This window comes from Vigna umbellata, chromosome 3 (genome assembly GCF_029865625.1).
Source record: "Vigna umbellata cultivar VRB3 chromosome 3, Vumbellata_1.0, whole genome shotgun sequence".
NCBI classification, from domain to species: domain Eukaryota; kingdom Viridiplantae; phylum Streptophyta; class Magnoliopsida; order Fabales; family Fabaceae; genus Vigna; species Vigna umbellata.
Genome location: NC_142167.1, coordinates 20,829,894 through 20,844,175, shown reverse-complemented (window position 1 = coordinate 20,844,175; position 14,282 = coordinate 20,829,894). Strand labels below are relative to the sequence as shown.

General features: G+C 31.4%; 1 protein-coding gene across 2 annotated transcripts; it reads right to left on the bottom strand.

Moving 5' to 3' along the window:
• Positions 1-2,047: 2,047 nt before the first annotated feature.
• On the bottom strand, positions 2,048-13,132 carry LOC124837708 (tetratricopeptide repeat (TPR)-containing protein). 2 transcript variants are annotated; one of them, XM_047313149.2, is made up of 18 exons: positions 12,806-13,132; positions 12,142-12,250; positions 11,302-11,409; positions 10,430-10,614; positions 10,025-10,220; positions 9,422-9,676; positions 8,598-8,744; positions 7,176-7,254; positions 6,009-6,122; positions 5,772-5,938; positions 5,463-5,581; positions 4,188-4,311; positions 4,023-4,091; positions 3,819-3,945; positions 3,436-3,550; positions 3,104-3,294; positions 2,901-3,013; positions 2,048-2,539 (listed from the first exon to the last, which is right to left on the bottom strand). In XM_047313149.2, the coding sequence occupies exons 1-18, from the start codon at positions 13,054-13,056 to the stop codon at positions 2,273-2,275; spliced, it is 2,736 nt and encodes a 911-aa protein (XP_047169105.1). In that variant the 5' UTR covers positions 13,057-13,132; the 3' UTR covers positions 2,048-2,272. The 2 variants fall into 2 exon arrangements, with proteins under 2 accessions (XP_047169105.1, XP_087965941.1); XM_088109815.1 differs by lacking the exon at positions 12,806-13,132 and having other exon boundaries at positions 11,319-11,409.
• Positions 13,133-14,282: the final 1,150 nt, after the last annotated feature.

Genomic DNA, 14,282 nt, shown 5'->3' with positions numbered 1-14,282 from the left:
CATTACCTAGCTGGCAATGTGATGTCAAGACCTGTAACGTTTCCTAACTTTTCTTTCTTTTTCCTTGCTTTTTCAAAATTTATATTAACAAACACATACGTTTTCTTTTTCCTTTTTTCCACTGAGAAAATAATTATTTGACTCATTAAATTTTTTTTATATTTATTTGATATTAAGTTTTTTAAAATGGGGGAATTTATTTTTTTATACATTTTATTTTTATTATGTGTACCAAATAAATATAAATATACATATGTATATCACATTCTTTTTAGTCTCCAGAGTAAATATATTTTAAAAATCTTAATACTTATTTTGTTTACACTTTTCTTATATTTTTATAAAAACGGTTTAAGTTGGTTTTTTTTAGAATTTTATAAAAATATTCAAGTTGGTCTACATACGGCGTTACAAATGTAAAAATATTTTGTAGAGGTTTTTCATGTTATGTAAAAGTGATTAAATGAATCTTTAGTACCTCCTATATTATTTAGTTATTGATATATATATATATATATATATATATATATATATATATATATAACTATTAGTTGTATACATTTTTTCTTAAAATATTATTGCTTCTGGGTTTCTATAATGAGTATGAATTAAAAGGATCTTCTCCAAATTTAAAAAATTAAACTTCATTTTTATTTGAGAAATATTATTATTTTACTAGTGAAAAAAACAATTTATTACCAAATCAGAACACAATCTAGAGTTTTCATTCTTACAAATAAAAACAACTACGAAGTTGCAAATTATGATTATAAACAATAATAATAACAGAAATTGATTAAATGATAATATGAAAATAAATACGAGAGCACGCTAACAAATTCTAATTGATTCAAGTATTCATGACTAAACATCATCATATTAAGATAATAATTAATACATAAAAAGTTAGTGGAACTTTAAGTCACATAATGAAATTACAAAAAGAAAATGATAAATAAAATCTTAAAAATAAACAATGGATAATATATAAAGTACACGAGCGAGCGTAAATTCAGATGGATTTATTTACATCTATGTCAGTTACAGGAAAGTTTTCTTCTTTCTCCATTTTCCTTCTGACATTTTTGCTGTTGCTCTGTTTGTTGACTGTGAAGGTGAGAGTCTGAGCAATAATCACAAATGCTCCTTACATACTGAAAGTTGATTGTGATCACTACATAAATAATAGGAAAATGATACTTGAACAACCATTTTTGACAACATTTAGACACGCGCACACGTGTCAAAATCTGAGTGGTCCAGTTGGAAAAATTAAATGAAAATAGACCACTCAGATTTTGACACGTGTGTGCGTGTCTAAATGTTGTCAAAAATGGTTGTTCAAGTGTCATTTTCCTAAATAATAGTAAGGCCCTTCGTCAAGCCATGTGCTTCATGATTTGATGGGATTGATCGTAAATACTCAAATCACAATGTTGTATTCTCTTATGTAAGAATTTGTTGTTTGAACATATAGTTAAAGCTAACATTTGGTAAATACGTATAGATCAATATGAAATTATTTATTTTTGTATAAAGTACAATATTAGAAATATAACTTTTGATTTACTTTTATATAATAAAACAAAAATATCTTATTCAAAGTAGAAGTTTAAAATTTACTAAAATTATATTGATTTATCCAAAAAAATTAAAAGTGAAAAAAATTAAACAAACACAATGTAAATTTCAAAATCTCAAATTTTCCGAGTTTCAAATTAAGAAATGTTCTCCTGTTTTAAATATTATTCCTCCAACATAGTTAATCTCACATAATTTAAATTTGAACTTGGTTGTAAATTATACCTAGTATGACACTTTCAATAACAATTCATAAAATATACCTTTTACAATTTGACTCGTGGATTGAAATTTCTTATCACTAAAATCCTGTATGCAAAAGTTATTATACCATTATAAAATTATTGGACTATCCAACTATATTTACTGATTTTGACATAATATATAATCCTTAAAATATAAAAATATGAATCATTTAATTATTATCTCACCATTGTTCATTTTTTAAATTGTGATATATATTCAATTAAGGTAATATGTAATTACAATTTAACGGTAAAATTGTAAAAATACATTCTATAAAAGTAAGTATAACTTGCACCAATGTCCTCATATGTATGAATGAAACCATATACCAAAACCTAATAGATTAGGTTGCATTGCAAGTGTTTCTAAACCTTTTTTACATTATTAATTGCAAATACTAACTAAATCTGCAAGATGCTTGTGGTTGGAGAAGGTATATGTGAACTCACAAGGTGCAGTGATCTTTGAGAACTTGCCTAGCAAGATCAAGAGCACCACTTTTTTTGTAGATTAAATGCAAATTGTAAGCTGCCTCTCTGCGAAGGTCGCAGTAACCAGGTTTATGATTTTCGATGACATCTGGATTTTCATTGGGAAGTTTTGGAATTGGACAGTCTTTCTCGCGAATACCAATCACTTTCTCATAATAAACAGCCGCCAGAGTTACAAGGCCAACATGATGATAAGCCCGAGCTATGTTGTACAAGGATTCCTGCAAGGTTGTTCAGTCTCACATATTGAATAAATGACAACGTAAGAAATTCACGACAACAATCAATCTTCTGAAGTTCAGTGCCTGAATGCCTACATCAGCTTTTTCAACGCTTATTTGTATTTTCATTTAAAGGAACTCAATGAATTCAAGAATTTTTACACGGCAAAATGATGATCAACTGTGCATAATTTCCCACTGGATAGGAACTTACACTATATGTGCATTGAACTTAGACAGTCTAGTGTACAAGTAAAGGTAATATTTTTTTTTTCACATTGTCGCATTTATTATTAATATTTAATAAAACATTTTCTTCTTAATGGGCTAAAAAACTGCAGGAAATTCTCAGCAGACAAACCTGGCTGTTCTCACAGATTCTCAAGTTGTTGTAGAGGAATGCTAAACCTTGTACAAGACATTGATGCTTGTTCTGAAGTCTGAAACCCAATGCTAAGTTGATCAGGGCTGTTCCTGAGAAAAATTGATAAAATTAACTCATCAATTACTGTTAGTTCTTGGTTAGGAAAGCGGTACATACACAGCATGACATGAAAAGCATACCAACGCAGAGATTAACCAAGGGATTCTCTGGCAATAGTTTGTAAGCTTCAAGGTATTTCCTTGCTGCATCTTGATGATGGCTAAATATGGTAAACTGATGGCCAGAAATTAAAATAGGAGGCACACAGTCCACAAACTTTCCTTGTATAACACGTACAAATTTATAATGTCTTGTATCTCGGTTTTCCAATCTATAAACCAGGAGAGAACATGTAAACCACGTTTTACAAACAGGTCTTTGTTTATCTTTAGGTCATAAACCTATCACAACAAATTAGAAAGCCTAACCAATTTTGCCGAGAACACATGGTTCCATGCATTCACAAAATTACCTTGAGATAACCTTGTAGTAGCAATTCCAAGCTGCAACACTGTGTGGATGTTGCTGAACAATGTATTTTACACAATCAAACCCATGTTTAGGATCCGTGGTGCTGTATGCCATTTCTGTGGAGAACATAAATTTGTTTTATCAGCAAGATAAGCTTTTTCCCTCCCTAAAAGCATTACTTTTCTTTTTCTTTAAAAAGAACATTTATATTCTGAGTTGTAATAAAGGAAATATGTAAAGCTAAAGAAGGGAAAGAAACAAACATAAACATTAAACAAGCAGTGGAATTCTTTAATTTTTATTTTGATTTCTTCGAATGAGAAAAAGTTGGAACTTGAACGCAAAGAATAAATCTATAAGCAAAAGCCTGTCTTCAGGACTTACGAGCTCCAAGGGATCGAAGTTCCTCTTTCTTGTCAGTAGACAGAGATGTACCAGCCAATCTTAGAGAGAGATTAATAATCTCCAGTGCTTCCCAATACCTTTGCAAGGATGCTAATGCCTTGCACAACTGTCCAATAATATTAACGTGTCAGACATATATCAGAGGAAAGGGGGTGCAGCAAAAAAATTAATCGAAGTACTAACATCGATTATTAGCTGGTGATGTTCTTCATATTTCTGAAGAATGCACAAGGGAGGTTCTCTGTTTTCTATCTAAAAATATCTCATGCAATAAACCCAAAAGGGAGTTAAGACATAATCATCAAGAAATTTGTTCTAGAATTGAGTAGACAACACTAAACGGATCACCTGAGGTTCATCATCTGAATCATCACTTAGCCAATCAATTCCGGAGGCCAGTGCCTCAGCTTTTCTTTTCTCCTTTTCAATTGCCATCTTCTGCAGCAACTTTTTTGCCCTGGAAGCTTTCAACCTAATTACAGAAAACACATTCTTTTCACTTTGTATCCAAATCTAGCAATGGCCAACAACATGAAAAAAGCATAAACACTAAGACAAATTATTCACCCAAAATATTTTGTAATATCTGCAATGTAGGTAGTACATCCAATGCACAGATACATGTATTATAGTTGCATCACACAGATATTGCCAAAGGGATGCTATCCTATGGTTTTCCAAATATAGAATAATAACGGAGAGGATACATTGAAGTAAATGTTTGAAGTCATAGTATCATAATATTTGAAAAATGAAAATTTAGGTATAATAATACTAATAATACTCTTTCAATTTCAGAAGGTTTAAGGTGACGATAACAAAAATGGCTTCCCAACATTGCACAACTCCAAATACCTACTTAGAGGGAGATTGGTATGATTAAATTTGAGTATGAGGACCCACATCAATTAAACAATAGTAAGATCACTAGTTGGTTAAGGTTAGGGTTAGTTAACCTGGCTAGTGCACCGTGGCTAGTTAACTATGGATAGTTAACCGTGACTAGTTAACCGTGGTTAGTTAACGGTGGCTAGTTATTCGTGGCTAGTTAATCATGGCTAGTTAACTTAACCGTAGCTAGTTAACCTTTGGCTAGTTAACCGTGGCTAGTTAACCGTAGCTAGTTAACCGTGGCTAGTTAACTGTGGCTAGTTGACTATGGCTAGTTAACTGTGAGTAGTTAACCGGGGCTAGTTAACTGAGGCTAGTAACTGGGACTAGTTAATTGGAGCTAGTTAATCGGGGCTAATTAACCAGAGTTAGTTGTTATAATTTGAGATAATATCTCTAGAATCTTCCTAATTAGAGGAAATAGATATATAATCTTTATTTTATTTTACTTTCCTAATTTCCCTTTATTTTACTTTCCTAGTTTCCCTATCTCCCTTTTTAGGAGAATTAGATTATTACAAATAGAGAGTATCAGAATATATTTTTTATGATTGAGAATAATAAATCAGTCTTATTTTCCACATTAGTTAACCGGGGTTAGTTAATCGGGATTAGTTAACCAGAATTAGTTAACTGGGTTAGTTAACCGAGGTTAGTTAATCAAACCATAGATCACCCATAATTGAGTTAGAATATGATTAACGTATACTAGGAAACGACACAAACACTTACCGGTCAGATGGTGCAGCTACTGGCCTGAATCCTCGAAATACATTATCATTTTCTGGACCATCTACCATCCTAACCCTTTCGACCAGATCTCTTTTGGTGAGTCGCCTTTTTGATTTACCCTACAGCAATAACGCCTTTTGAAAATTCAAATCAATTTTAAGATCTACTTGAAATAATGTAGTTTATCAACATGTTAACATTCTGAAGCAAGCAAGAGGCATGCCCACATAGGCGTTCAAGAGCATCTACCAATCAATATGTATTTGACTGTGTGCCAAAGGGGTCAAATTTTGGCTTCTCAAATATTACCTTCTGTCGAAGAGTTGCAACATCTAATGATTCACGAACCAAAGGGAAAATTTTATCCACAAAATCACCAAGTGTCCCTCTATTTCTATAAATGTTGCAGAGCTTCCGTTTTATTCTTGTATTAACCCACCATCTATTTGACTTTTCAGGATTTGCATCACCAGAGTCTGCAAGTTTTTCACATTAAAATCTCCATCCAAGAACTTCAACTGTAGAGAAAGAAAACGTTGGAAATACCAGAATCATTTGGAGGAGACAACAAGGAAATTGCTTCATCTTCTTTTCCCTCTTCAAGCAGAAGGGAAGCTAGAGTTATCCGTGCATCAACGTCATCTTGTAGTATTTCAAGGGCTGAAACAAAATCTTGTTTAGCAACCAGGGAGTATGAATATTTCACAGCAGAACAATCATCAGGAAGCAACAACAGAGTATTGTTTCACTGTCACTGAATCTACATGCACTAGCAAAACAATACAAGCCTAAAATATGCTCTTATAACTCAAGTCAATTATGAAGTGATACAACGATTAGCATTTTGAATTTGACATACTTCCCTTTTTCTCCCCTTAACCAATAATTCAATAGTTAAAATTATAGTATTTTTATAAACAAAAAGAAGATAATAAAAAGTGGAATAAAGGGAAGCAGATAAGATAACCTCAAAAGAAAAAAGTGAAACGATAAAACCAAGAATGAAGCATGTTTAATTTCTTTGCAAAACCTGAAACCAAAACTCATTGCGACATCCATGAGCAAACCAGTAGAGAGAAGCTACAAAAAAAAATTCCTATTCCAAATCAAATATAGAGTGAAAGACACTCTTAAAGTTGTAATTATTTCCAACGAATGCACCAATCTCACAAGACAATTACATAAAATTAATGCCACAAAATTTTAGCTTGTTTCTTCCAAAACGAATAAACCTGAAAACCAGCAATTACATGTTTCTCCACAGTAAAGAAGCACACAAAATATCAAAGAAAAAACTACAGAAAGTTCATTCCAAAACAATGTAACTGTCTTTGAATGAAGAAGCTAATGGGAAAGCTCACATATCAGATTACTTGAAAAATGTAAACCTGTCTATTGATCTATATGTGAAGAATGCATACTATTAGATCTTCAGTTATGTTATGCATAAAAAGTTTACTCAAAAGTAAAGCAATCCAAGAATACATTTGAGAACTGCCTCGGTTCTATGATGTTAAAGTGAAATCCTACTCCCGCAAGAAAAAAGGATGGACCCAAACTAAAAGATTTTGGCAATAAAAAATAATTTCAGAAGCTTCATCACAAAAAGAAATGATCGATACAACATTTCATTTATATTGAAAAACAAAGGGGAAGTGGTTTTCACAAGGTATCATTAACTAAATAACATTCTCTTTAAAAATAAAATCTTGCCTTTGTAAAAAAAAGTAATTGCTTGTGAACTTTCTTTCAAGGACCTGTAACATTTAGCAAGTTTCAGATATAGAGGACCCTGCAAGAAATAATTCCAGTAAGAATATAGAATATCGTGATAACATAGTGATGATGACGAAAGGCATACACTGAAATATATTTCTAAACTAAAATAAATAGTATCAGGCAACCGAAAAGAGCCAAAGAAAATAGAATAAATTGAAAACAGTAAACAATTACATTTGATACTAGATACAATAGACAATACAGTCCCTCTATTATGTCCTTCCAACCAGCTTCACGAAAAAATCCCAAGTAGTCTCACATCGAAACATAGAAACTAAGAAGAGTGCATAAGTGGGAGACAACTCTCAAGCTCAAAAGCCACTTTGTTGGGGGCCTTTCAAGCTAGTTCACGGGGTTTAATTAGCTCCAAACATAAATCATATGAAGGTCTTATTTTATTGAATATAGTAAAACTAGATATAGAATTAATCTCCCTTATGTCTAAAACACACAGAGTAATATATTTATAATGAAGAATGATACAAGTATATATGACAACCAAATATAAATATGGAAAATAGAAGATGTTGTTAAAAACAATATGAACAATATGTACCAATATCAAGTAATAGCAAAAGTCTATGTTTCTCTAATTAACATAAAACGCAATTTATTTAAAGTTGTTATAGTTTGATCTATTAACTAATCACCTCCATAAAAGTGTTTCTTCCTGCACACAATCTTTTTGAGCCACCCCATTCCTTCGGTAATGGGTTTTTATAACAGAATACAATTGATTTTCCGAATGTACATTTTTACTTCAAAATACGTCCAAAATGAATGGGAGGTGGCTCAAGAAATCTATTGGGTACAGAAAGAAATACTATTATTACTCAAACAACAAACCCAATAACATTGGGCATGAGGAAATGTATTAGAAAAACTCAAGTAGTCAATAACAATACTGATTAGATAGCACAATAATCAGATCATTTTTTGCATTTTTTAGTGTTCATAATAACTTTTGCTCATTTTTGAAACATGAATTCTCTTTTATAATTTAAAAATTATAGATGTGTTATCCAATATTTTTAAAATTGGTTGCATTCCTGTGTTCATGTCCATGTTTTATCATACCCATCTCTTGTAATTGTGCCTACTGGATAGGTCAATAAGGATCAAACTCTAGACCACTCAGTCATGGAACAAACAACACCCCTAAAAGCTTGAGTTATTATGTAAAGACACAAGAATGATTTTATATTATATTTCTAACAAAAATATGGACAATAAATTTAAAGATTCCAATATATACAGCCCCATCAAATTATAAGACAAAAACAGTCACCTAATTAAGCAAATTACTGGTATAAAATTAAACCAATAATTGGCATACATGGGCAGGAGTTACCATACATTTTCGTTTCCAATATTTCCTTCCAACATCAAATAGTAATTCAATGCAGGGTTATAATGTTCAAGACCCATTAATGAATCAGCAACCTCAATAACCAAGTCAACATGCTTGCTTGCATTCTCTGGTTTCAAATCATTGAAGAGAACCTAGTAATCAAATGAAATGTTAAGTAATACATAAAAATGAAACCAAAGTCAAAAGAAAGATTCATACACTGTCATTACATGTATTATTAGACATTTTCTTGCACTCCAACATTGTATGAAATTAAGTTAATGAGAAACATGGAAAAAGTAACTTAAAAATAATGATATAATGTGCTTCAAAAATGGGGTTGGAGAAGAAAGAGAGTTGTACACGATTACAAAGACTACGAAATTAATCCTTTTTCTTAAGAAAAGAGGCCATTTTATAAGGAAAAAACATTATATACAAGATGACCATAAAGTTAAGTTTTCTTATTTAGAATAAAAAGAAGAGACAACAAAAATCTACATAAAATAGGAAATCAGCAAAACATTACGTGCAAATCTCATTCAAAACCCAAGCTTCATAAGGGATATATTACATGGAGGGAAAATTATGGTGGATAGGTCACAATGTGTGTTACACATAAATTGGTCAGGACACAAGAAAGAAAGAACATATAGAATGAAAGAGAAAAAAATCAAGATAACTAAGAAAGTCTAAACTAAATACTCATCCAAAGACACGAAAGAGTATCAATTAACCTAACCTAATATATGAGGTTCAAGCAAGATTAAAAGGGGCCGTGATCAAGAAAAACACACTAAATTCAATTATAAGTAAGCATGAGTCACACCTGAGCCATTTCCATTTTTCCAAGATGAGCATGGCAAATTCCAGCCTTAATTTTCAAATTCAACGGTAATTCTTCCCATGCATTTGCAGCTTGGGCATGTTTAATATACTGCAAAGCTCTGTCATGTGCCTTAGTTTCCATCAATATGGTACACAGCAGATCAACTACACTCGCATTTGCTCCGTCCAGTTGACTCTTAAGATAGTCTTCAAGAATACAAACAGCATGCTCAACTTGACCACATTTTTTGTACAACTGATAGAAAGCAATATAAATTCAGTTTGACATTGAAAATCAATTTATTAACGTGTAATAGAATAAAAATATTATCAGCTCCCAACCCTATACTTTTTGCATGTATATAAAATAATTTAAAGTTTACCCCTCTCGAACATTACCTTTTATACACATCTGTTTACCATTTCAAAGATGTTAGTTACTGTATATAGATACAGTCCATATAACATACAAGCATATGCGATAAATGCATTAATAAAGCATCACAAGGCAAACTGTGATTTCCATTAGAAATAATCGTTAACAGAAAAACAAATTGCAACAAAATTGAATCCATGTCCATGGTATCTCAAAGCAAAGACTAACCTTAGCTGCTTCTTTCAGTGGATCAACATTCTCATAACAGAGTTGATGTACTTGCTCATATGTAACAGCAGCTTTTTGATGGTCTCCAAGTTCAACATAAAGCCCTGCAAGATCACATCTAAGCGTAATATTTTTGGGATCTGCTGTTATTGCTTTTAAAAGACAATATCGTGCTTGATCTTTATGACCTTGTTTTCTGCACTTGAAAAAGTTTCACAATTCAATAATCATAATATTTCTTTCAGCATTGTTTGAAAGTAATACATGCATAATATTTCAAGGACATTACTAGATGAAATTTTAACCATCATCACAATCGAGGTAGGTGTATAGATTCATGTAGCCAAATTATTCCAAAAGAATAACTTCACAAAAATAAACAACAAAATTAAGAAGCCATCTCACATGGACAAGTTAAAAATCATTTCCCAAAGAGATGAATATTTAGTAGGATTCAAAAGAGCAGCAATTAGGTAAAAAGTCATTGTTCCTTTATCATCCTGGAGCGAATTACGGACAAGTCCAAGGGTGTGATAAGATTCAGCCACATTCGGTGCCAACTTAATAACTTCAAGCAGCACATCTTTAGCCTGCAAAAAAACAACAGAGAAAAGGAATGCATAAATAATCTGCAAAAGCCTAAAGCAATGATAAAATCTATAACATAAATCAAGCTTTGACAGATGCAAAAAAAATTAAGAATAAAAAAACTAAACACCCAGAATATAAATCAATCATATCTATTTGTCTCAACTATGCCATCTATCATAGTTGAGACAAACAAAAATGGAAAGTGTTAGAGCATTTCCAGGAACATGAATATAACTTCCAGCTAATGAGTTTCTCCTGGTGGCAACCATATCTCTCTGAAAAGCAAGACATACTGTATTAGCCCAATAACAAATAAGTGAGGGTAAAAACATTAATTTGATCAGCTTGAATTTGCTTAAATCTTAATTAAGAAAAACAAAGGAAAACTTCAAGAGAAACAAAGGTTGATTAGGAAAAAGGGATCCAAAAAAGGTATGCCAACAAACAAAGACATACATAATACCCCAGGTTGCGTCAGATGATTATATGCTAAAGGCAAAAAGAGCCTAGACAGACAGAAATAGTATCATTTATTGTATCTCTTTAGCATCCTAAAAAATAAATTAATAGAGTACAGTGATTTACTTATCTACTTTTTTTCCTCAGCATACTGGGTAGCTGTGACACTAAATAATAGAAAACTCCAGTGACAGAAACTAAGGAAGTCATGTGACAGAATAATATACCTTGTCATAATCCTTACATGAATAGTGAAGATTGGCATCACCCAGCATCCGTTCTATCTTAGGATCCATTTTATTCTTCGATCCTTTTCGCCTGCCTCTCTTTTTAGGCTGCATCAGACAGATAGAGAATACTTAAAAGGGTCATGTAGGTTACATTAAAATTTAAAACAGAAGGTAGTCACATAACTTGCAACTGAGTGCTTACATTTTCACATTTTCATCTACATCTGTTCTAGGTTATGGATATTATATGTATAAGAAATAAAGAATCATAAGCATATGAAGAAAATGGTATACAATTAAACTAATGATAAGCTATCATGTAGAACAGAAAATTCAGGGAAAAAAGAGGGGGAAATTGTAAGAATGAAACTAATGTAACCTGCATATAAAAAATGGAAACAGCTATGAGCAAAAAATGCAACAGGCATGACCACAGATCTTAAATTTTCTTCCAAAATCATAACACCAAACGTATTCCTCTAATATCCACTCTATTGCTGGAGATCAAAACTTGTAATCTACCTTATAATATAAAAGAATTAAAGGAAAGTTATCAACTTCTTTCTGGTGTAGCCTTTGCTTATGACTGGCAAACTGCTATAAATGCATCAGGAGACTAACAAAAAATAAAGGAAGGCAATCAACTTCTTTCATGGTAGCCTTTGCTTAAGTAGAAAAATAAATAAAAGAAAAGAAATAAAATATTTTTTGAAATCTGACACAATGATGAACTACCAATTTATCTTTCAAAGCTTACTTGTCAATAGAGACAACCAGACAAACTGCAAACATAATATATTATATAGGCTAAACTGGCATATGCACTGCATGGCATACCTTTCTTGATCTCTTGCGCACACCATGATAATTCATTGCTTCCATTATCTCAGCTATCTTTGACCCGGAAATATCACTTTCCCTAGCCATCTTAGAAGGTGGCTCTTCACTGCATTTAGTGACATAAAATAGCATGGATCAAACAAACATCAAAAAAGTAAGCAAGCGCGAGTTATTTTATCCTTGTTTGATACATTTAGAATTTATTCAACCCTTTTAGCACCTGAACTCAATCAAGAATTATCAGTACATCTCACTGAACAAGGGATTCAAGGTTTCTGTTTTTTATTTTAATTTTTAAAATCCAATACTTTTTCTCTAATTTTTGTATCTACAAATAAAAATTAAGTTTCACAATACATTTCACAGCAACGACAACAAAAAAACAGGAATTACCCATTTTTATTAATGAATCGATAACCAGATGAGAATAAAGATAGAGTCCTATTCCAAAAGAAATTATGAGGGTTCAAGTCTAAAAATTCTGATACATTTTCTAATTTTTTTTCCTATATCCTCCTTATTAAGTCCTATGTGTCGATTTCTTATTTTCCAACTAAATTGGATTTTGTATTTTCATCATTTCGATACCATACATATTAGTCTCTCATACATATTAAGCTTACAGCATCGCAATTAATTAGGGCGGAAGAAGCCAACGGACCTGTGGCATTCAGTTGCTTTTCGCTTTTTATCGGCGAGAGCTTCCTGTTCAAGACGCTCGAATCGCTCGTAGGGTAGAAGGCTAGAGTCATTGTTATCGACAAAGTCCAAAGGATTCATCCCGTTTTCGAACCTGAAAATATACTCATCCTCTTCTTCCATGTCATTGTCATCTGCGTGCTCTTCCTCTTCCTCTCCCGTGCCGTCGACGGCGTGGTTTACTTCATCAAATTCGTTTCCCTCTTTTGCCATCGGATTCAGACGCTGCTTTCAGTTCTTCCACTCTTACTTCGATTATCTCTACTAAAAATTCGATTATCTCCCTAAAAGATTCGAAATCATATTTTAACCGTATTTATAGCTTCTGATTTATTTATACTTATTAACTAATATTTAAACTTTTACAATGCACAAAAGTACTTATAATTTATAACTTATATGTTATAATTGAAATTTACAACAAATAAATAATTCAAAAATCAAACTTGAATTATTTTACAGTTAAGTAAATTTATTATATTATTTCATTTTTCAAAATAATACTTTTTTTTTACATTTCACCTTTAATAATATATTATTTACATCTCTTATAAATATATTTTATTAATTATTATTAGTTTTTGTGATTTTTTTCACTCAAAGTTTCTCTAATATAAAATTTAGATTTTATTTAAAAGTAATATTATTTTTTTAACGAAGTTGTTAAATTTATGTATAAATAAAATATTTATTATGTATAAATAAAATATTTATAAATGAATTTCATTATTTAAAAATACAATTTCTTTAAAGAGTATTAAGAAGTAGAATTTAAACCAAACTCAACCTCACAAAACCTGTGAGTTGAGGTTTGTAACCACTTAAGTATTATAAATTGGTTTCATCTCTAGTTGATGTGGAATTTTCAACAATAAAGTAAGTTGATTTTCTATCTCTCTATTAGTATGGTTCTTCTTCTTCTTCTGCATGTGGTCATTTTTGGCTCATAAATAGTGTTTATGTTTTTTTATGCCTTAATCACATTTGTGTTGCTTATAGGGTATTTTGAACTTCATGTGCATTTAAGAGTGTTTTAAGGGTTATCAAGCTGTTTGATTGCTTTTTAGGTAAGGAAAGGTAGTTACTTGTGTGTGTGAGTTTGATAACTATGACATTATTGGTATGTAATTTGAATTTTGATTGGTGTTTGTGTCTAAATTGAACTATGGGATTTGATGATTAAATTGAACATCTTCAATAACGCTTGGTAGTGGCACCGAATGCAAGTTTGGTTGTGCAAGTCTTGGAAAATTTTTGCCTTAAATCCCTAAGCACCCCTTTTTACCGATGAGCACCTAATTTTGTAATTCTGCAGGTGAAACTCTATATCAAAGGCATATATCCAGATAATATCAATTATTTATGTGTTTGTGTGAGTTATAGCACTTTATCCATGGTGAGCTAGTATTTAATATGAAATAATTGTTTTATGTTATTCC

Excerpts from the sequence above, each read along its gene's own strand:
- LOC124837708 (XM_047313149.2), bottom strand. The coding sequence starts at position 13,056 with ATGGCAAAAGAGGGAAACGAATTTGATGAAGTAAACCACGCCGTCGAC. Across the intron at positions 7,255-8,597 it reads GAAATATTGGAAACGAAAAT|GGTCCTCTATATCTGAAACT; the intron begins GTATGGTAACTC and ends TATTTCTTGCAG. Across the intron at positions 3,946-4,022 it reads ATCACCAGCTAATAATCGAT|TTGTGCAAGGCATTAGCATC; the intron begins GTTAGTACTTCG and ends ATTATTGGACAG.